This window comes from Olea europaea, unplaced genomic scaffold (assembly GCF_002742605.1).
Source record: "Olea europaea var. sylvestris unplaced genomic scaffold, O_europaea_v1 scaffold1060, whole genome shotgun sequence".
Taxonomy (NCBI): Eukaryota; Viridiplantae; Streptophyta; class Magnoliopsida; order Lamiales; family Oleaceae; genus Olea; species Olea europaea.
Window position 1 is genome coordinate 184,781 of NW_019227948.1, and position 25,036 is coordinate 209,816.

Here is a 25,036-nt window from a genome sequence, read left to right on the forward strand (position 1 = left end):
TTCAAATTACAAAATACCTAAAACAGATCACAAAATTATATTTCCTACGCAGAATACCCAAATCAGGTCACAAACTACTCAAATAATAGGTCACAAAATCGGAGTTCACCTTCTTCATGGGTTTCCCGCCAGAGGATGACATTTTAACTCTCTTTGCTGAAGAAGAATCTCTTTCAACATATTTCCTCTTTCCTTTATCCTTCTCCATCATTTTCGCACCAACACTTCGAGTTTTTGCCATTCCAAACACAACTATTGTTGAAACTAAAATTTAATAAACTATTGTGCGGTTCGTAGTAATGGAGAAACGGAGTGGAAGGTTACTTTACTGTATTAGAGAGAGAGAAGAGAAGAGAGAGAGAGAGCAACGTCGTTGCTGTATTTCTGGTAGAGAGAAGAAGAAAGAGAAGAACGTGGTTTCTTTTTGCACTGCACTGCACTGTAGGGAGAGAGAGAGAGAGAGAGAGAGAGAGAGGGTTTATGGTAAAACGCGAAGGACGTGGTTTGGATGATCAGTGATTACGTGCAGAAGTATTATGAAAACTGTGTAATTCAGATATAGAGGGTTCAGATTTCATCACGTAAATGAACAATTAGTTTATAATTATTATTAATTTTAAAATAAATAGTTAACACCTGATTTTAAAAAATTAAACTTAATCACCCTAGTTTTGAAATGTAAAGTTTATAAGTATGATTTTGCGTTATTTTTCCAAAAAAAAGTGCCAAAATTAGGCCCCTTTTGATTTTGGGCCTGAGACCTAGGCCTCAATTGCCTTGGCCCAGGACCAGCTATGTTAACACTATGAATAATAGTAAAATAACTTTCAAATAATCGTCATTGAAACATTTTGTTGATCTCATTTTTTGTAATTTATTTTTAGCCGTCATGAAAAATAGATGCTTGTATAGTGAATTCAAGAATGGAAACCACTTTCGTTTCTTGCTTTGTGCAATAGATCTTGGTTTTGAATCTTTCATAACTCCAGCTTTCATGAAAATATAAAAATCCCATAATTAAAATTGACATTTATATTCATGTTTCTTGATTTTCTGGCTCCCACTTGGCATTGATTCCTTTCAAACTTATTCATCTCCCCAGTTTTCTTGATTCAGGGCAAAATATAAATATACTTCCAAATCCACATGCATTATTTGCCCTTAACTAATGCACAAGGCACATGTTACTAAGGCAACTGCATATCTTCATCACACATTATATTAAGTAATTATTTTTTTAAGTCAATAAGTTGGAAGAGCCAAGGTATTTTTGCTATACTGTTATGATAGAAACAATTCAAGGATCCGATAAAAGGGTGCCCTTAGTACTAAGGAAAACACGTGAATGGATGATTTGATTTTGATCCACATGCATTATTAATTTTTTCACTTCTACTGTGTGTTTTCAGAAATTTCTCTTCTTTTATGGACAACCTGATTTTATCATAATTATTTTTTCATTTCCCATTTGGGCTACAGAGTATTCATTTATTGGGGTTTTAAAATTTGGTATTAGGATTCTTGTAATGGATAATTCTTATGTCCATGATGGCCAACAATGGAATTTTTTTTAATGATATATTTAGAAAAGGGAAACAATACATAACTCCTACATATAAGAATTACATTTCAAATCTAACAAACTTGTCAAATTACATCAAAATTCAGGTGTTAATTCCAATTAATAAGGATTATGATCCATGCAGTTTGTACATTGATTTACCCTATATTCCATGTAAAATAGCCTTTGATGATGCAGCAATAGCCCTGTTGCATAGACATATGATGCCAGAAAGCTTGTGGAAGCTCGAAAAATGGCTGGGAATTGCTACAGAAGAGAAGCTGGCTAAAGCTTGGGAGGCTTTTGATCAATTTATGAGCCTGTTTGGGAGTGATTTTGATAATTGATTTTTTGACCGTTAGGAGAAAAGTGGGATCAACCTGTGAGAGAAGAAGTCAAATATGACGGATGGAATAGTGAAATAACAGTCAAAAAATCAATTTTTTGGGAGAAAAAATCGCTCTCAAATAGGCTATATATCCATGCATTCCATTAAAGGAGGAACAGAGCAATGGCACCAAAGTGCAAGACGAAGATTTTAGCTTGTTAATTGGATTTTTGAAAGCATATAAAGGAAAGAGCGGTGCTTCTGGTGATGAAAGAGAGTTCATGAGAGACACCTTATTGAGTTTGATCTTTGCAGGTAGTCTACTAATTTTATAAATGAGCAAAGTTGAATAGTTTGAATCTTTACATGTTATGATATTATGTTGAACTAGTTTATCTAAAAAAACATAATTTGATATAGAGAGAGTACACATTTTTATTTATTGCATCTCCTTTTCAATTTTCTATTACAACTCTTGACACTTTGTACAATTATTTTGTCTTAAAACACCTCCTATAGGTCATGTTTAGCCTTTTCAGATGTAAGAGAGAGAATAGACAAGCTTGGAGAGAAGAATTATTTCTATTCAAGTCATCTGAAAATTACATGTGTGGTTGCTATACATAGCTTACAACTCAAGATCAGTTATAGAAAGCCAACTGGATACTTAACTGACTTTAACAAGCTAACAACCAAACTAACTATATACAAACAAATTAACTAAACTAACTGTAAACAAACTAACTATATACAATACGAGTTTATACTCCCCCTCAAGATGTACGGTAAATGTTCTTTACGGACATCTTGGTTAACAAAGGGATAAGAGCCGAGGCTTGAAGGGGTTTGGTAAAGACATTTGCCAGTTGATATTTGGACTGAATTGGAAGAAGCTTCACTATCCCAGCTGCCACTTTATCCCGAATGAAATGGCAATCGATCTCTATATATTTAGTTCGCTCATGGAAAATTGGATTAGAAGCAATTTGTATTGTAGCCTGATTATCGCAAAAAAGAACCGCGGGAGATGATACCAGTATCTGAAAATCTTGTAACAGTTGATTGATCCATATGACTTCACTAATGGTGGCTCAAATGCTCTATATTCTTCTTCGACAGATGAACGCGAAACGGTGGCCTGCCTCTTAGCTTTCCAAGAAATTAAGAATCTCCAATGAAGATACAAAAACCTGTTGTGGATCTTCCTGTGTCCACATAAGAACTACAATCTGCATTAGAAAACGCTTGGAGTTTAATAGCTGGGGCAGAAGTAGCAAGTGCCCTTGAAGTAGAAGGAAGTGAAGCTAAGAATAACAAGACTTATCCAGGATTGCTCTTCAAATATTGAAGAAGGTGGTGCACCGCTTTGAAATGAGACAATCTTTGTTCTGATAGAAATTGGCTCAATTTGTATACAGCATACGTAATGTTCGATCTCGAAATTGACAAGTAAATCAGTCGACCAAGTATACATTTGTAATGAGAAGCATCGGGCAAAAGTTCACCTTCATGTATACTGAGAGAAACTTTGGATCCATTGGAGTATTAACGGGTTTACAATTCAAGTAACCGGTATCTTCAAGAAGCTGTAAAGCATAGTATCTTCGAGTGTCTGAGGTGGAGCGAGCAATTTCAATGCCAAGAAAATACTTTAAAATGCCCAGATCTTTCAGCTTGAATTGAGAATGTAAGAATTCTTTCAAAGAATCAATAGCCTGCACATTTGGACTAGTTATGACAATGTTATCAACATATACTAGTAATGCCACAAATTTATCTCCAGAGTCTTTTGTAAACAACGAATAATCTGCTTTAGATTGAGTGAAACCAAATTGTATGAGTGCCTGGGAAAATTTTGAATTCCATTGCCTCGATGCTTGTTTGAGCTTGTAAATAGACTTGTGTAACCTGCACACTAGTTTCTCCCCCTGTTTGGGTTTGTCTTTGACTTCGACTTCATATCCAAGAGGAAGGTCCATATATACTTTCTCAAATAGATCACCATTCAAAAAAGCGTTGTTAACATTTAGCTGCATCAAGTTCTAGTTTTGGCTAGCTGCAAGTGCTAATAAGACTTTAACCATGTCGATTTTTGCCATTGGAGAAAATGTATTGAAATAGTCTAGCCCTACTTGTTGTGTGTAGCCTTACAATGGGAGGTAAGGTTGATCATGTGATAGTGGAAATCTTAGAGATAAGATGGAGGTTTAACATTCCTTTTTGACTTTCGAAGGTTAACAACTAGTGCAACATCTAAAGAATGATTATTACAATGGTCAAGAAAACCAGTATTACGAACACCATCAATAAGCTATAATTCTGGAGTAGATGAATCCGTTTGTTGAGCTTCAGAAAGAGAAACATATATATATCCAGGGCCATTATGTGAAGCATCTTGATGAGTAGTCAATGAGGGGATAGGAAGTACCAAGTCAGGAAATGGATCCACAAGTTGATCTGCCTTCACTACTGTATGGAATGGATAAATTTCTTCCTGGAAAATAACATCTCTTGATATGAAAACCTGTTTTGACTCAACATCATATAATTTGTATCCTTTGACCTCAGGTGAATATCCCAGAAAAACACATGCTCTGGCTCGAGGCTGAAATTTATTTCTATGACCAATTAAGGTGTATGCAAAGGCTAACATCCAAATACTCTAAGATAAGAGTAATCAGCATGCTTATTGTACAGGATCTCATAAGGAGTTTGATGTTTTAATAGCTGAGAATGGGTTTTTTTAATGAGGAATGTTGCTGTCAAAACACAATCTGTCCTGAATTTGATTGGAACACGAGACTGGAAATAGAGAGACCTTGCCACATTTAAAAGGTGTTGACGTTTACCCTCCACAACCGAGTTTTGTTGTGGTCTCTCAACACAATTAAATAGGTGTAAAACTCCATTTTCCGCAAAGGATTCAGTACATGCAAGTTCTGGAGCGTTATCTGATCTGAATACCTCAATTTTAGTATCAAATTGAGTTGCCACCATATTAAAGAATTTCGGAGATGACATCAGATTTCTGCTTCAATAGGTAAATCCATGTGAATCTAGAGCAATCATCAACCAATGTTAAAAAATATCTATATCCCGTGTAAGAAGGAACGTGATAATGGCCCCAAATGTCACAATGTATAAGGTCGAATGGAGAGCTTGAACGATGATTATTCGATTCAAATAACAACCTTCTTTGTTTTGCAAGAGGGCAAATGTAATAAGGAACACTCTATTGAATTTGTTAACATCACATAACAATTAATTTTTCAAGCTATCCAACCTTTTAAAGGAAAGGTGGCCGAGTCTATTGTGTCAAACATGAATGGAAACATTATTTACATAAGCATTCGAAGCTGAATTCAGAACCTTTGTATCAAGTACATAGAGATCTTGCACTTGATCACCCCTGCTAGTCATCTTCTTGATGTTGGTTTCCTGAATTATAAAATGGTCAGGAAAGAAACTGATGGTAAGCCGCGAGTCACATGTTAAGGCACTAACAAATAAGAAGTTGTACTTGAATTGTAGCACAAACAGAACATTTTGCAGCACAAGATTTGGGATTAATCTGATGTCTCCAGATAATCTAACTGGAATTTGTGTATGATTTGGTAGAGTGACAGTTGAATTGTCAATGATTCTCAATGTCATAAAGGCAGGCTGCAATAGAACATATGTGTCTAGTAGCGCCCGAATCTACTATCCAAATATCTTTGGATGAGAAAATAGGATGCATAGATATTGAGGAACATATACCTGCAATATATGAAGTGGTTGCAGTATCCTGTTGATCTATCGTGTTTGAGCTTGACGACAAGTAAGTAGATAGCATAGACATGAGTTGTTGATACTGATTCAAGCTTAAATTCTGGACAAAACTTCCAAGTCCATGCCCAGGTTCTTTGTCTTCATTCTGAGAAACAAAAGAAGTTGAAACCTGGTTAATGGAATTAGAACGAGAAGCATTTTGGAAACTATCCCTTTGTCTTGGTTTATAGCCCTGTGGATATCCATATATCTTATAGCATTTGTCAATGGAATGTCCATGAAAATTACAGTGAGCACAAAATGATCTTTCCTTTTTTCTTGATAGTTCCAGTGCTTCCAATCCTTGAGTTGCTGATGTTAGTTCCAAAACTGCTATTTCCTTTACTGTTTTCCATTTTGAAGGCAAAGGCCATGGCTCCACTTGAATCAGATCCAGATATATTTATCTTTCTTTGATGTTCCTCTTGAGATATCAATGCAAACACCTTATTTATGGGAGGCATAGGATCCATAAGCAAGATATGTCCTCTAACTTGGGAGAATGAATCATGTAGCCCCATGAGAAATGATAACATGTATTCCATTTGATAGTGATTGTTCAATTCCTTCACACCACCACACGTACACTTCCCACAGTTGCAAGTAGGTCGATAATTGCTCAATTCTTCCCAAACAGTCTTAAGTTTAGTGAAATAAACATTGACATCGTTTTGGTCTCGAACCAAATTCATCAATTCCCTACGCAACTGAAATATAAGTGGTCCATTTTTCTGTTGAAACCTATCTTTGAGATCAATCCAAATTTCATAAGCCGAAGTAGCATAAATCACACTAGCTAAGATTTCTTTCGACACAGAGTTCAAAATCCAAGATATTACCATTTTATTGTTTCTAATCCAGGAATTAAGTAGATCAGGATCAGTACCTTCAAGCTTGGTTATAGATCCATCAATAAAACCAAGTTTATTCTTTATCGATAAAGCTATGGTCATCGCACGGCTCCAAGAGGCATAGTTATCTCCTGTAAGTGGCTAAGAAACTAGAATTAAACTTGGACTATCAGAATGATGGAGGAAATATGGACTAGAAGGTTTATCAATGGCCGATTTATTTGATATTGATCTCGTATCAAGTCGATCCATAGATTGTGATGACTCATTTTGATGATCGTATTAGAAATTAGAACAGTTGAATCAGTAAATCTAACTGTGATTAACTGAGATTCATCAATGAAGTAGAAGATAATGATGTACGCAGGAAGCTTTGCGCTCTGATACCATTTCAGATGTAAAAGAGAGAGAGAGAGAGAGAGAGAATAGACGAGCTTGGAGAGACGAATTATTTCTATTCAACTCATCTGAAAATTACATGTGTAGTTGCTATAAATAGCTTACAACTCAAGATCAATTATAGAAAGCCAACTGGATACTTGACTGACTTTAACAGACTAACAACCAAACTAACTATACACAAACAAATTAACTAAACTAACTGTAAACAAACTAACTATATACAATACGAGCTAATAAGCCTTTGCTTGGTTTAGTTAAAAATCAGATTTTTAGTGAATTTTGATAAAGGTTAATGAAATGTATGGACGAAAAGTTGTAGGTCCCATGAAATGCCTGAATTGAAATGAGTTTGAATAAAAATGAGGGCTAAACATGGGAATATTTATTTTTATGGGAACATATGACACGTACAATTTCTATAAAAAGGTGACAGTGAAATGATACTCCATCTAAAAGCTAAAATTTTGTGGAGTACAAATTTATTTTTTGAAGTTTTGTCAATGATAGGTAGGGATACCACAAGTACTACTCTAACATGGTTTTTCTGGCTAATTGCCTCAAATCCCCGGGTGGAACTCAAGATATTGGAAGAGATTCAAACAAACTTTCACGACAAAGAAGACAAAACATGCAAGTTTTTTAATGTAGAAGAATCTCGAAAATTAGTCTACCTCTGGAACACAAATCACCAGTTCGACTAGACATCCTCCCAAGTGGTCACTGTATCCCTCAAAATACTAAAATAATACTATTCTTTTATTCAACAAGAACTGGAAGGATGGAGAGAATATGGGGCAAAGATTGTTTAGAGTTCAAGCTGAAGAGGTGGATTTCCGAGCACGGTGGAATAAAGCATGAACCGTCGTTCAAGTTTCCAGCATTCAATGCTGGACCAAGAACCTGCATTGGTAAGGAGATGTCTTCTGTGCTAATGAAAATAGTGGCAGCAACTATTATATATAATTACATTGTCCGACTGGTGGAAGGTCAATCATTTTCTCCTTGTGATTCTGTCATAATTCAAATGAAACATGGTTTAAAGGTCAAGTTATCCAAAAGACATGCCTAATACCAGTACATCACAACAATAAGAATATGTAGATGCTGAATGCTTTTGGAAGAAAGGCACTAAAAAATATTGATATTTTACCTAAATATTATTATATAATGTGAAAACTAAAGTTCAACTTATGTCTTAAAGTTTGTTACATGTAACATACTATGAATTAAGTGTGTGTTTGAGCCACATTATTTTGAAAGAATGTATTTTGGAATAGTAGATTGATGTAGAATGTACAGTTAAAAAAGAGGAAAAGTTTTAGATTTGTGTGTAATATTATTTTATTGAAAAATGTGTGATTGAAATGATATCAAATCACTATTTAAGAATACGGCTCAAACAGGACCTAAGTAAATACTAGCAATAGAGTTTTTAAGGCTTGACTTAGATATAAAAAAATCAAGGTTCCACAATCATTGAGGAACAACAAATATCTTACTTCACAAAGGTAGCAAAACTTTCATATTAGTGTTTGGTTTAGCTAAAATAATTGACAAAAATATAAATTAAGGTCAATAGTTAATTTAACTACACATTGCTTAGAATTCACAACTTTTGTCAATTTTTTAATCGTACATTTGATCCACTTTTATCAAAATCTACAAAAAAAATCTGATTTTTAGCAAAACCAAATATGGGCTAACTATTATAATCAACCAAGTTGCATATAGACTTGTTATTTGACTATAATTAAACTGAGAATTGAAAAATATCCCATTACCATTAAAATTAGTAGCACCCGCATTTGTATTTTACATAAATACACCAATAAAATAAATTATCACAAAAATATTGTGGAATGTTATTTATTTCAAAAACATAGTGTCATATTACATAGGTTGGCTCAGCCCCATCATTGAGGGGTGAGCGTTGGCCTCATCACTTAAAGCGAGGCTCAGCCTAAGGTTTCATCACTTAGACCAAGACTCATGAGGGTCAACGTTAGGCTTATCACTTAGAGCAAGGCTTACCCAATCCAACCAGGACTCCATGTAAGATGGAGGTATAACACAACTAAAACCTATATTATTTTTGAAGACCGACACTGGGGGAGAGCACAACAAAGTTATTAAAGAGTAGAGAACGTACTTAATTCTTTAAAAAATAATAAATTTGAGAACTAATTGAAGCAAAGTATTGAATTAATCCAATACTGCTGGTTATCCATCAATCATGCAGATTCCATGTCCAATTGACATAATCATATCATATTGTTTAATAGTGATGCATCGATACAAGCACTCAATTATATGTATATTAGTGTCCCCCAAAAGAGAGTCAATTTTAGCATGGATTTGAGTGACAAAATATGATAATTAGAACAATATTTGGCTAGAACTATGCAAAATTAAGAACAAAAAACCCCGAGGATTTTCTTAATCCTACATATGAACTTATTGATAGTTTCTTGATGTAACTGAAGCAATTAAATGATTTTTTGTTGGGTCAACCTCAAAAATGGATGTAGTAGTCAAAAAGTATAATCCATTGCATCAATTTTCTTTGATAATCAAATTAGAATCGTTGATTACTTGAACATTTTAATTCTAATACATATGCATCCAATGTAACTGAGATACAAACAATGAAAAAACGACAGAAATTGTATAAATATTTCGTGTTTTAGAAAGACAAATAAATGTAAAAGTAAAGATCCTATAATATTACAAACATACTACTAAGAAATAACATCACATCATCACTACAATATGGAACTATCACAATATCATGAAAATTGAAAATATTTAACCACCACCACACAATTTTAATTCTAAAGGAATGCTTATTTATCTTCAACCAGAAAATACTACTACACTATTTAATTTCACCTGCCATCGCCGATAATCTCCTGAAGAATGGGTTTCGAATCAGTGATAGGTGAATAAGATGGATTTGTGGTTGCCCTGCTTGTTACATTTGATGGATTGCACTGACTAATATCGGATCTTGAAGTTGAACTCTCTGTGTTCGACATAAAGGTTGTTGCATCCCTAAATTTCCAGTCAGTCAGGTATCCAGGCTTTGAAGTGACTGGGGGCACCTCAATGTCTCCAGAAAGCATTGACACCACACGTGACATTGAAGGCCGCAAACCAGGTGATGTTTGACTGCACATAAGAGCGATTCCTATAATTCTTTTTACTTCGTCCTCATTCACTTCGGATAATGTTCTGTCAACAAGTTCCATTTCTTGGTTTGTCTCATGAAGATTCCAAGCCTGCAAGCACATCGTATTGAAATTAGTAACCACCAAGTCAAAGATGGTGGAAAACATAGAATGACATTTGAAAGTTCAACTACAGAGATGTGCAAAATTAGGTTTTGCATACACAGAGAAACTAGAATTCTTTTTCTCATCCCGTCGCCTCTCACTTGATCCATTAGCTAAGAAGAAAGGCGGTTAAAATGAAGGAAGATGAGTTCTTTTATCACTTAGGACCTGTCCAAGAAGAGAATTCCTACTCCTGAGAATTTGGAAGGGAAAAGGGGACCTTCCCAAATATTATATTGGGTTGTAAAGAACTGACTTCTTTATGTTGAATCTTGCGCCAAAGAGAATGTGAGAGCTTTTTCAAGTCGCATCTTTCTTTCTGTACTTGGTATAGCTTTGTCATTCCATTCCCAGACAGTGAACTAAGGGAGAAAATAAGAGGATGAGCCTCAGAAGGCTTAATCTCAGCGATGAGGCCTCTTGTATCTAGCCTATCTCTAATCCCTTCAATCTTTTGATTTCTCCATACAAAGAAAATTGTACAATTTTATTATTTTCCACCAGGAGGAAATTACACAACATTGATACAAGTGGAAACAAAAGGAGCAAAAAGTAAGGAATAAAATACCTAAATGAACAAGGGTAAAAACAAGCATATTCATTAGAAAGAATTTTAATATTATGTAATTACTTTCTCAACACTCAACCACGCTAGTGCACCTCTCACCTAGGCTTAGTTCCCATGACTATAATATTTAAATGGTTAATACTCCAAGTAGATGTTCATTTCTCTCGGATTCCAAACAAAAGGAAATTTCCGTACCAGATATCTACCACAAACAAATGAAGTTGAAAAGTTAACAATGAATCAAACTGTAATACAAGTAAAACTCCTACTATTTTGTCATTGCTGCCAGAATTAAAACTGCAAATAAGAGTAGAAAACTGATATTTTGAAAATTTTATCCATAACTTCAAGTGTGGATTGAAATGTTGGTAAAATTTGTAAACTAGGATACAATTTCCTTTTGCTAAGTTAATCATAGCCAATAATAATAATAATAATAATAATAATAATAATAATAATAATAACAATAAAATCATTGAAGAAAACATGGAAAGATGAAACATTTTAAAATCTAATGATATCCGGGGTTTTTATAAGATTATTAAATTCTAAAGGATCAATAAGCACAAAGGTTCAAAATGCAAATAGACCATACCCATTCAAGAAGATACATTTTATCGTCTTCCAAACTTGAGTCAGAATTCGGCCTTCCAGTGACAATCTCTAGAGCTACAACTCCGAAGCTAAATACGTCTGCTTTCTCAGTAAGGTGTCCACGCATGGCATATTCAGGTGCAAGATACCCACTATATGAGTGAAACATGAAAACTCAGCAATAAATCCACCCTGCTAGCCTACGTATAAACTGGAACTGTAGTCCACTTAACAAAAGATTAATACAGAACGAAGGAACATTATAGATTTATAAATTTTGTGGGTTATACATTGTTCCAGCAACACGGGTGCTTATATGGGTCTTTTTGTCATCATACAATTTGGCCAGACCAAAATCTGAAATTTTAGGGTTCAGATCAGAGTCGAGCAAAATGTTACTGGCTTTAACATCTCTATGTACAATTCGAAGTCGAGATTCCTCGTGCAGATAAGCAAGACCTCTTGCTACTCCCAAGCATATCTCAAAGCGTGTTGGCCATTCAAGAGATATACTTCTATTCCCTGTTCCAACAAAGCATAAAGATTCAGTCTCCAAGATATGGAAGTTACTTAATATGTAGCGTGGACAATGTGTCTCGTTCTTACCAAATAATACTTGATCAAGACTCTTGTTTTCGAGATACTCGTAAACAAGTAACCGTTTATCTCCCTCGATGCAGCATCCATACAATTTTACAAGGTTACGGTGCTGAACAGCAGATATAGTAGCAATCTCTGCAAAAAACTGACTCTTTCCTTGATGGGATGCAACAGACAATTGTTTTACGGCAACAACTCTTCCATCCTCAAGTTTTCCCTGTTGGTCGCAACATAAAAAGTTCAGATGAAATAATCTTATAAATAACGAAAAGAAAATCAAACAGGAATCAATAGGATTTGAATAACTTTATACATATTTGCTTCTGATACTATTATAGGTTGGGGGTATACAAATATACAAAAGGTAAAGGAGAAAATAACAATGGAGTGTGAGCTAAACATTGAGTGATAACGACACTGTGAAATACTAAAAACTAACAGGGACTTGTTCATCACCTTTCTTTCGTGTTCTTCTCATACTTCACGCGTTGGTTTATTATTCGAGGTATTTAATTATTCCACCAATCTATAATCTCTGATTTTAAATAATTCAGAATAGAAGTTACCCTGTACACAGGTCCAAATCCTCCTTCTCCAAGCTTATTATCAGGATTGAAGTCATCTGTTGCAGCTCTTAGCTTCGCATAATTAAATGTGTAAGGTCTTGCATCCATTCCCAAGAATTCTGCAAACTCATAGAGAAACATATGTTTATTTCCAAAAGGGCAGTGATTATTAATCCATCCCCAAGCTGATTCATTCCTTACCTCATACAATATAGTTCCATACAAGGATAGGCATTATAAGTCTGGGTATTAAGTAAATATGCATTGACCTGTCTATCTCATTTGGGTCATTTATAAGGTAATTTATTTCTCAAGTTAGAAAAGAAACAAAAAAAGAAGAAAAAGAAAAAAAAAAGAAATAAACAATTCAAGTCTCAAGTCTAAATGAGCATTGATAGAGCACTTCCAGTTCTAGTAATAACTAATAAACCAAAAGCATAGATGTAACAGTAACTCCAAAACTAGAAAGATACTTGGTCCACTATAGTTTTCCTTTATTACCTTCATCCTCATAGCTCTTCTTCTTTCTTCTTCTCTGAGCCAAATAGTATGCTACACATACAGAAAGAAAGCTTACAGCTCCTACAGCAACTACAATCCCAACAATCAGACCAGTCCTATTCTTCTTCCCACTTGGAGGACCGTTTCGAACGGTGGGAACGAAATCTGAGGAAAACCTTAGGGATCAGCACTCAATTCGTAAATTAGGAACCAGAGTAGCACATTTTTGCCAGTTGTCAAAATATTTCTGTATTCATATTTACCTGGGGTGGCACTTATTGCCGAAATAGAAGGTCCATATGTACCTTGATCAGGTACACAACAAGTCCCTTTTCCAGCCCAAAAGAGATGAATTTCAAGGTAGTTTTCAGACACTTGTACTTGCAATTCCCTTACAACAGCTCTCAAAGCAGTCCCACCAGCCTCTCTTAGTATGTCAAAGTCTTTCAACTCTCGTTTCCCCTGGTCCCCACAATGTGAAAATTATGTTCCATAATGAAACGGAGAAACTAATATAAAAATACTTGAGTTCTAAGTTAAATTATACATGTGGTAGATATATATAAGAACAATATGAAATGCAATGGCGTGACTAATAATATATGAAGTTGCAAATGACTGAAAAACTTGGAAATAGAACACGTATAGGTTCTTCGAATGAAGTTGAAGCTAATATATCAAAAGTAGTGCTTCGGGGACTCGAGAAAGATGAAGCCAAAACACATACCATGGCATTGATATCAAATATCAAACAGCCCATCAAGTACTACATGATGAAAGGTGAACTGGGGTTCTAGACAAAGATGAGGCTTAAAGAATGTAAACCAAATACATGATTATCAATCACATATACCCACCTGCTATTTTTTCTTTCTCAGTTTTATACTATCCTATCAATTGATGATAGTAAACCATTGTTTAGCTGAAGTACAATGAAAAATATGAAAGCTATAGTATTGATAAGAATTCATTTTTTAATACAGACCTGAACATATACATCAAAAACACGCTTTCCAAGACTCCTCCAAGTTCTAGTTCCTAGGATTTCGATCTCTGCAAACTGAAGTCTCACAGTGTAATTACCATTCTCAAGACCCAAGCCATAGTATCTCAAAGATCCAGCAGAAATTCGTGTAGTTTGAAACAACTCTGAATCCAAAGTATTCGTGAATTGGGACGAAGAGGATGTTTTATATTCAGGGTTGTTGCTATCAGCAGGCAGACCAACATTGCTAACTGCCCCCCTCTCTGTACTGATCATGTAATGTGTTGCCGGACCAAGAGTCTCATTATCCATCTCATACACAATCTGATCTGATGATTGAATTTGTGGACCACCACATTTGATTGCAAAGCTGGAATCTACAAACCGTCATCAGGGATGAGCTTGTCAATTATCAATGTAATTTGACAGAAATGCCAATTCTAAGAATTTGTTTGGAAACGACTTTGTGAACGATATTTAGGGCCTGTTTTGCATAATTTTGAAGAAGTATTTTCCTTCAGAAAATTCTAAGAAGTGCTTATTCTAAGAAAATCAAATGGAACTCTTGAAATTAAGATGAGCAACTATGAGTAAGCTGGAATAGGTTGTCAGGGCTTTTTGCTATAAAAAAATTTGTCCTTGTTGCTGAGCAATAATAAATGTCTTTTTTATCAAACAAAGTCATGCACAAGTCAACCAATTTTAGTAGATGTTTTTCTATTATTGTATTATGAAGCACCATACCCAATGACTGAATACCTTGACAACATTATTATGCAACGTCAATATCTATACAATATATTATCAAAATGTCAATCTGAAACACACATGCACACACCAAATAATGTATTAAAACTGCCAACAATATCTTTTTAATGTGCCGTGCTAAAATCTAGGTATACATAGAAATATAATAAAAGCCATAGTGTATCAAAACTGCTTACAGTTAGACACTCCTTGCATCTTTCTACCTTAATCAGTGACAACTTTGACCACATTTATGCATATTAAGACCCACAAACTTGTGATACAAAATTTACAAATAATTTTAATAATGCTATTTCGCATTTTTCAAAATTGTTAGAAAATATGGGGTCGTGGGTCGCCCATGTGGGGTGACTCAACCCCACAAGACATTAAAAAGGATTGGAAGGAGTAGTTTGAATCTAGAATTCAAACCTACGACTCCCCATAACTTCCCATAATTCCCATTTTAACCTTCTTTTATCTAGTATTTGGGAGAGAGAAAGATGGCAAGAAAACATGGTGAAATTCGCATTAAACATATCGCCAAAATTGGAAGGTAGAACCGCTATTTTAGCATGAAAACTCACACAAAGTGGCATTTAGGTTGTGGCTAATAATCCCCGTCCATTGTGATTGTGATTGAAACCATTGGAATGCAAGAAAATTGCATGTTTGAAGTTTTGAAAGGTAAGGTGATTCAACCATTTAAAAGATCTAGGAATTCATCATTTCGAGTAAGTATCTTGACCCAAAATTTATGATTATGTTACGTATTATTGCAAAAATAAATAACCAACAACATCAAATGTTAATTTTTTTAAAGAGAAATTTAATAAATTAGCATGTTCAATAATGGCATATATTCAGATGCACATAAATCAACAAACAACATCACGTAATTTTACTTTTTAACTCAATATTTGGGTAATTGGTGATGTTGTTGGTGATGAAGGAAGGCGTGAGGTAATTCATAGGGAACAGGTGGAAGAAAGAATTGTAAAGGTGTCAAAATGTACTGTACATAGAAAAACTTCACTAATTAGCGATAGTCATGAATAGAACACTTGAGCAAAGATATTGTAACGGTTGAAAAAATAGAAAGTCCACAGAAATGAAAAAGACAGCTTTTGTTAAGCAAAAAACAAAGAGAAAGCTAGCTTCTACTTATTTGAAGAAATGCAAAGCAGGCCGTTAATAGTTTCCATCAGTACATAGGTTTTTCATACTGTATACAAAGTTCTGCTGCAAACAATTATGTCACATTCTTTGTTGCATTTGGCTAATTTAAAGCTCCATGAAATGAGTTTTTTTGCACAGTAATGAACTCATGTTGCCCAAAAGAACTCCTTTTGAGGAGTTAGCCAAACATCCTATTAGTATTCACAATAGGAAAAGCAAGTTCCTTACTAGAATTTTCACCCTATTGAAACCTTACCAAGTTTCATGTTTGAAATAAAACTTATCACTTACAGATAGGCGATCCTCGATTGCAAGGAAAATTCTGTTGCAGACAATTCAATCCTGAAGGCAAAACACTAAAAAATGCAAGAGTGAATGTAATTAGGGAAAGTATCATCTTTGAGATAGAGAAGCACCAAGCATTAGTTTTGAGAATAAAAATATGTCAAATCTTTCACGATGAATAAATTGTGGTCCTAAAAAAGAAAGAAGAAAGTGCATTGGTAGTGAAACATCCATGCAAAGATAGTCATAAATACCTAAAGCAAGCACATAATAAAGGCATTGAAAAAACACATAATAAAGACCAAAATATTTTACTATAATTTTGTATGCTCCTTTTTGTATTAAGAACCATGGCAGCATAGACTTTCCTACATAATTTCTTCAGGTTCAGTGGCCAAGAAAACTCATCTTGTCCTCAAATTATTTCTTTCTCCTATTTACTAATATAAAATTTTCCAATTCATCAATGAATTGGTATATGATTATTAATTTTACAAGTACAGAGAATGAATGTGAAGCTGCTACCTGCTATGGCATATGACATATTGACGATGAGAATATGAACCAATTCTTCACGATTGGACATACATCTGGAAGTAATTTGCAACTAATAATCATATTATGTACTCCTTCTGGGAAATGGTTACTGATAAGTTGCTCTAACCAAAATTCCACAGAAAGATGGAATGCAGCAGGCATAGCTTTAGCTATTGACTGATCGTGCCATTGTTCAGTTATGAAGAAAATACATGTGGATAACTGATATAAACATCACAACAAAAATATATGTACATAAAGAAGCTCATAAAAGGTAAAGCCTAGGAAGTAAATCCATATAAGTTTTGTCACCATGAGTGCTTATAATATTCACCTTCCATTGGAATTGTCTATAGTGAAGCGGTTGGCAACCAAATTACTGCATAATACATCCAAGTAAGATTTCTATGTTAATGTTAGAAAAGGCAGTTTAAATGATGAGATGTGTCAAAAGGAACCATAGATCAGAATAATGAAAAGAAAATATAAAGAATATGTAGCAGCCTTGTTTTCATTCATACATACATTTGTAAATTTCGTTCACTGATCCATGTAGGGAAGCTCCCTGAAAATGAATTGTACGATAGATCTCTGCAAGGAATATAAGAACGATCTTAGGCAAATATTTCATGTTATAGATGACTTTCTTTAGCCCCTAGTTGGTAGAAATTAAAATCCAAAATCTAAGTCAAAGCCAACGATTAATTTTAACCACATATTTCAAAGTATCCACAACTTTTCAACCACACATTTCATTAATATTTATTAAAATCTACTAAAATCTAATTTTAATCCCCACCAAATAGGGGCTTAATATGAAAATATATGTTGTTTTCAATTCTTTTTTCTTTTTTTGTTTATGGCATCATATGTTGCCTGTAAAAATACTAACAAACGTAAAGCAAACTCCAATCAGATATCTTTAAATGCAATCAAAGATATAGTATACTATTACAACTCACGTGAAGAGTGTAGTCCAAACTCAATACTTGTAATTAAGAAATTTTAAAATTAAGAGTACTCATACACAAAATCTCGATAAGTTAGGATTATACAGCAAAAACATATGCCTCCAATTAATAATGAGATTGAAAGGCATACGATTGTGTCCGAGCCTTGGAGATCTAATCATGTATATGAAACAAAACAAAACAAAACAAAAAACCAAAAAAAAAAAAAAAAAAAAAGGAAAAGGAAGCAACTTATAGGAGTTTTTATTAGAACCACGTAAGATATGAACATATGAAGATCAATACTAACATGTTCCGGAGAGTTGGACCCTTTACTGCAGGCAGGGTACCATTCAAATTATTATTACCAAGAAACCTGAAGATGAAAAGGAAAAGCAAATTAGCACTCTATCCCTCACTCCCAATGTTGCTTTCTTCTCTTTCTTCAGGGTGGAGATTGGTGCAGTGAGGTGTCAATAACAAGTCATGCACGATTTATTACAAGTTAGTAAGTGAACTCAGATTGAAAAGTGAATTTGGGATGCGTCCAGTCAAATTGTTGAAGCTCAAATCCCTGAAAAATGAAGTTATAAAAGATTGCAAAGTAAGAAAATTAAAAGCTTTTGATCACACCTCTAAATGATAGTGATTCAATCAGCTAGCAAATATTAGCGAGTTCATTAAAGTGTAAACCCCATGTTAAGCGGTTCATGTTCTCAACTTCAGACTAAATATGTATTAGGTTGGACTGCACAATTGCCAATATACCATCTACCTTAGTGGAAGCTTATTACATTATTAAAAGTTATAAAACACAAGAAACTTACAACAGTTTTAAACTCCAATAGTCACCAATATTGGAAGGTATGGAACCAGAAATGTTATTATTACGCAAAACTCTGCCAAAAAGGAACAAGTTCATAAAAAACTTACCAGAACAACAGAATTTATTGGAAGAAAAAATACATCATATTAGTGCAGAATTATAATTTGTGTTATATACTTACAAGGTGCTTAGAGACGTCATATTGCTAAGGAAGTCCAGTGCAGAGCTTCCATTAGATAGATCACTTACTCTCCTGCTCGTCATATTTTAAAAATAATATTAGCTTTGGAAAGCTAAGAGAAGAAAGATTTTTGAAATAAATGAAGAAAGAAACAGGCCAATACTCACAAATCATTCAAAGAGGTCAAATTGGAGAATGATGGTGGTATTGGCCCTTGAAAGGAGTTCCCTTGAAACCTCCTGCAAACACATCATATTATAGCTGATCAACTATACATGAATTTTGAATCTAGTGCAATCATTGGTATGAAGATAGGAACGTGAAAGTTCTAGCAACATAAATCATAGTAAAAAAATAAATGATTTCTGTCTCACAGGGCAATTAGATTTGACCAACTTCCAATAAAGTCAAGAATACGACCAGTGAGTTCATTGTCTGAGGCCCACCTGAAATTTCCAAAAATTTATTCCAGTGTGTACTTGATCAGAGAAGACAATATATTAAATTTATCTATCACTAAAGAAGAACAAAGGAGCAGAGAGAATATGTTCTTACACTCTCTCCAATCCCGTTAGACTAGAAAATGTTGCGGGTATTGGCCCACTAACACCAGTGCTATCAAAGTAACTGCTAAGAAAATAACAGGTTTTCAATGAAAAACTTGGGAAGGAACCTTTTTCTTTTTCCTCGAACAAAAATAATTTTTGTCTCTTCTCATAATACAACTAATAAGATCGAGAAAATTTCTAGATGGTCACAAGCACTATGGAGTAGATTGAAATTGCCAAAAATAATAAAAAATAAATAAAAATAATACTTCAGAATTACAAATGAGCTCACCAACATGTATAAGAAGATAACTAGAATGCAAAAGGCAAATCAGGTCACAGTTGTCAAAAAGATGTCTTGAGTCAAGGAACAGAGAAAAATGGAAAAGAGCTAAAAGATATACGTTCTTGACATTGGTCCATGTCTACGTTAAGTCTAGAGATGATGTATGTCCATACAGATGTTAAAGCAGTAAAGCAACATAGAATCCTAAATGATAAAGCACGAAGAACTCCCTTAGTCATATTGGAACAAGAGAATAAGTGTGAAGTGACATCAAAACTTACATTTGAGTTAGTCTTGTTAAATTCCCAAGCTCATATGGTAGAGGACCAGAGAAATTGTTTGTGCTTAAACTCCTACACAAGCAAGTGGAAATCACAAATAAACAAGTACATAAATTTATATGTACATGCACGAATGGGAGCTAATTGGGGGTTTAAACCTCATGAATAAATCATATAAGTTCTTACAGCGATCTTAAGTCTGTTAACCTCCCAAGTTCCCTTGGAAGCTCCCCTGATAACGCATTAATTCCAATAGACCTGAAGCCAATAATCAAAATTTAGCAATATTTCTCATAACACTTAAAACGCTGTTAATTGACATGACTCCTAAGTCCTAAATCACAAACAATATAGCTTACAAGTACTGCATGCGAGTGAGAATTCCAATAGTTGCAGGCAGTGGACCTGTCAAATAGTTTTGGCCTAGATTTCTGCAATAGAAGTAGGGAAAACACCTATATCATCAGCATCTAAGAAATAACAATGTGGACAGACAAGTGAAAAAGTAGGAGCCAAGAAACTAATTAACCATCACATGTAATTGAGCAAATCAACTAATGAAAAAAAAAAAAAACATACATATTAGTAAGGTAAGTCAAATTCCAGAGCTCATTCGGTATTGGACCTACAACATCCAGTGCATAAACTCTCCTGTAAAAGTACGACGTTCGGAGCCAAAAATCAACATAAAATGATATTTCAAAGACTAATTTGGAATCGTTTAAAGTAAGTAATCAAAGTGAAACGAAATACAATTGGGTGAGAGTGTTTTCAACCCCACAACCAAAGAAAAGTAGAGGGGAACTCACAGTGCAGTAATGCGGCAAACGGTGCCATTGTTGAAAGAGCAACCACATTTAATACCCGGATTGATAACGTCAATTGCTGTATCATCAGTTGCAACTCCATCGCATAATTCGCCGCTAATGTTCCATCCTTGATTTGTTCCAGAAATTCCCCAACGCTGAAAAATAGAGTTCAAAGCTCTTGCTGCAAAATTCGAAAGCATGTTACAATTACCATTTTATTTTACCCGATTCAAATTGAGATGTAATTAATTACTAAGTAACCAAATGTGGAGATGGTCCCATGAAAACAAATGAAACCAAATTTGAGTTAAGTATAATAAAGAAAAAAACTTGTAAAATGAAGGAAAAATGTGAATAATAATAATAATAATAATAATAATTATAACAATAAATTGCAAAGTTGATTAATCCTGAGTATAAAAGAAAATTAGCATCATTAATTTGTTGAGTCTATCACTATTTGTTATTTTGACCAAGCCCCTTGTTCGGTGTAGGGTAACTCAATTTTAATAACACATTTTATTATGGAATTCATAACTTTCAATCTCATATATTTTTTTTCTTTTTTTTATCAAAATTTGTTAAAAATTTTAATCAATTGTGATATATGTACATTGCAACTTATAAATTTATTTATCAAAACCTTGACAACCAAATACAAAAATAATAATGTTATTTAACACCAATTTAGATTGCTATATTTTATAGGTTCAATTAAATGAGCCGTGAAACTTTGTATTTATATGAATCAATTATTTAATGTTTTAATTAAATTAGTAGTTAATATCAATGGTAATGAATAATATTACTCATTAAAAAAAAAAGAGTTATGCTACATTTACATTTAGTTTGATAAAAAAATTGACAATAATGAGGTGACATCACTGACGTTCATTTTGATCTTTGATTTGAATAACCACATCATTGTACAAAAGTGTAAGCAATTTCTGTACAATTAGGTTAATTGTAAAAAGAATTCCTCACTCTTTTTTTGAAATCTCGTCATCAATCTATAAAAAATTATGTAATGATGACGTACAAGTAACTAACATTTTTTTTAGAAAAATAATGGGAAGTGTCAAACCTTGTAGGGGGCCAATAATGAATTTCCCAAGGAGATAACTGAAACTTAGGGGATTCAACGTGTAAGAGTCAAGTTTTTTCAACCTATCTTATTTGAATGAAAAAGTCATATGGTCAAAGTTGGAGACAGGAGGAAAACAAGGCGCCACCAGTGTAACAAATATTGTTTACGATAAGTAGAAATTGTTAAAAAAAAAAAAATGCAACAATAGTTCAATCACATGAAAAATGTTGACTATTCTTTTAGCCCAGTTTAGCCCTATTACATTAAATTTTATTTTTTTCTCTCCTATTTTCAATCACATAATCTTTCATAAAATAATATTACAAGTTAACCAGAATAATTTTAATTTTTTTTTCAACTATTCATTGTTAAAAAAAAATAATATTCCACCCATTTTAATTTGAAGATATATAGTGTGTTTGACCAATATTTTTATTGAGAATATATTTTATAATAGTAGTTTTTTTAAGAATATATAGTTAAAAAATTGAATTCAGGTATAAAATTATTTTATTAGGAGAATGTGGGGTTGAAAATAAGTTGAGAAAAATAAGCCTTTTGAAGAATGGGAGTCAAACAAGTTTTCCGGATTGAGAACCGAATTTCGTTTTAGTTTCTCGAACAAATTAAGAAAAAAATCATCCATTTGGATTAAACTGTGTACAACAGAGTAACAGCATGAAGACTGTGTGAAGAAATCAAGAAACTAAGAAGAACTAGAAACAAAAATCTTATAAAAAGAACCAAGTTCTCAAACATTTAAATAAAAATTCCGAAAAATTTGCAATACAACTGTGTAAAATTAGTAAATTACACACATACAGATACACTGATACAGAGAGAGAGAGGAGAACCTTCAGATGGATCAACGGTGGCATTTCTTGTAGTTTGAGCTCCAGCAATCTCCAATAGGAATAAGATTATTAAAACACAGTAGAAGCCTTCCTTTAGAGGCGACGGCGCGTGAGAGCCCAGCTGGTGGTGCAGCTTCTTCATCGCACACCAGTTTCGTCTTCCTAGATGAGTTCTTTTAATTTGGACAACACAACAAAATATCAAATTTTACACAGAAAGAGAGAGAGAGCACTGATTTGTGGAGTTGATGCCACTAATTGTTTAATCAACATATCCTTATCGCACAGGCTATATAAATAACAGTGAAGCTACACGTACAGTAACACAGGTCCCTGCCAGGCGAAAAAGAAGTGGGAATGGGTTCTACAAATTTTTTATTTTAAATGCATGTAGGGCTCGCCCCCAAACGCTGATACGGCTGTAAGGCCCCAACGAAAATATACCTGTACGTGCAGCTTTTTTCTAAAAATAATGCAGATATTTCTGACTTAAGGAAATCCAATATCCATAGCGTGCTCAGGCGCCACTATTTCGGCGGTCAATACAAGGGTGCTGCATGCTTGCGACTCCAGCACCAAGCGTTCATACGAAGTGAGAATGCAGACCACTTTCAGGACACTTCTAAGAGGCTCGTGTTTAAGCTCATATCTGGCGAGATTAAAATTTAAATTAACAATTAATTTTAACTGCATGTACATGAAATCTACAATTTTTAATTATACATTTTATAAATTTTTATCAAAATCTACTAAAAATTCAATTTTAATCCTTACTAAATGGGGGCTCAAACTTATTTTTCATGTTTAAGAAAAAAAGGAAAATAAGTTACTAATCTTAAACATGAGTATGGCCAAGTTTAAGTTACTTTTAAATAATTTCACTCTTTCTAGTCATAGTAAAAGTGCACAAATCATTTTATTTTGTATATTTTACTTAGCTCATGCTGTTGGAGATTAAGCCATTGTTTGTCTTCCATCAAAAAGGTTTTTATTTTTTGGGGAAAAATGAGTTTTAGAATAGTGATTTATTTATTTATTTATTATTAATATTATTAATTTTTTTTTGGAGAATGTGTGGTTAAAAATAAAAAAAAATAAATTGAATTTACATGTAAAATAATATTAATGTGTGGTTAAAAATGAATTTTAGAAGAGAAAAAAAAATGAGTTTTGATTTAATGAAAGACAAACAAAGAGCTAACTTAGAAAGTCATGAATGAATTATTGAAAAATTAGTTATATATACCTTTTGTGAATGGTAATTAGCACAAAACGTACTTACCTTTCAACGTTATCGTGCAAGATGTCCCTACATTTCATTTTTTGACATTTTTAAGCCTACTTTCACCTTTCATTGTGAAAATCATCCCTTTCGTCTAATTTTTTAATTAAAAAAAATGTAAAATAACCAGTATATTCTCATATTTAAATAAAACCAAAAAAAGAAAAGAAAAATTAACGAGCAAATTGCAATCATACCCCCGAACTTTTTTAAAGAGAGCAAACTAGTCTAAATAAATTATTAAAATGATAATTAGCACAAAACATTCATAATTTGCAATATTATTGTGCAAAACGTCAATATCTTTCATTTTTGGCATTTCACTCTTATTTTCACATTTCATTGCGAAAGTCATCAATTTTCATCCATTTTTTCAATTGAAAGCTATAAAATGATGAATATACCCTCCTATTTAAATAAAATAAAAATAAAGAACAAATTGCAACTATTTTTTAATTATTTATTTGAAATTTATTTTTACTTTTTCAAAAAATTTGAGATTATAGTTACAATATGTTCTTTATTTTTGTTTTATTTAGGCCAATTGATTTCATTATAAAAACAAAGAAAAAAATAAAAAATTATTGAATCGTAGTTCGATTTGATCATCTTGAAATCAAAATCAAATGGAATCATGTCAAACTTTAAGTATCACAATACTAACTTAAATTGTTAGTAGACAAATTATAGCTGCGATTATCGTACAAATTTAACCTTTAAAATATAACTTATCATCCAGACCATCCTCCAATCTAGATCCTCCTCATAGATTTCCATACCATGATTAGTTTGTTGGGCTGTCGATCAAAAATCAAGGTCAACTGAAGATTTTTATTTTCATTTTTTGTTGTTGTAACAAACACAAATATTAAAGAAATTTATACGTTGCTTCCAAATAGAATAATCAAACTTTAGAAAAGAAATAAAAGAAACTCTCATATAAGTCAACCACAACCAGCCCATGAGATAATAGTCAAACTTAATGCTTTTCCTTTAGCTTCAGATTTTTCTTTTTTTGACTAATATTCGAATACATCTTTTACAAATTAAAGAGACATTTACGAATTTTTTTGCATTACCGTTTTG

General features: G+C 33.3%; 1 protein-coding gene across 4 annotated transcripts; it reads right to left on the minus strand.

The window, feature by feature from the left end:
- Nucleotides 1-9,598: 9,598 nt before the first annotated feature.
- On the minus strand, nucleotides 9,599-22,928 carry LOC111372996 (probable LRR receptor-like serine/threonine-protein kinase At1g56140). 4 transcript variants are annotated; one of them, XM_022995440.1, is made up of 24 exons: nucleotides 22,669-22,927; nucleotides 20,728-20,908; nucleotides 20,498-20,569; nucleotides 20,278-20,349; nucleotides 20,105-20,176; nucleotides 19,919-19,990; nucleotides 19,359-19,430; nucleotides 19,178-19,249; nucleotides 18,971-19,042; nucleotides 18,804-18,875; nucleotides 18,624-18,695; nucleotides 18,299-18,370; nucleotides 18,107-18,172; nucleotides 17,372-17,437; nucleotides 17,181-17,225; nucleotides 16,316-16,380; nucleotides 14,099-14,475; nucleotides 13,377-13,575; nucleotides 13,114-13,278; nucleotides 12,613-12,731; nucleotides 12,053-12,263; nucleotides 11,737-11,968; nucleotides 11,448-11,598; nucleotides 9,599-10,230 (listed from the first exon to the last, which is right to left on the minus strand). In XM_022995440.1, exons 1-24 carry the CDS (start codon nucleotides 22,808-22,810, stop codon nucleotides 9,838-9,840), a joined length of 3,132 nt encoding a protein of 1,043 aa, XP_022851208.1. In that variant the 5' UTR covers nucleotides 22,811-22,927; the 3' UTR covers nucleotides 9,599-9,837. The 4 variants fall into 4 exon arrangements, with proteins under 4 accessions (XP_022851208.1, XP_022851207.1, XP_022851209.1 ...); XM_022995439.1 differs by having other exon boundaries at nucleotides 11,737-12,263; nucleotides 22,669-22,928; XM_022995441.1 differs by lacking the exon at nucleotides 19,359-19,430.
- Nucleotides 22,929-25,036: the final 2,108 nt, after the last annotated feature.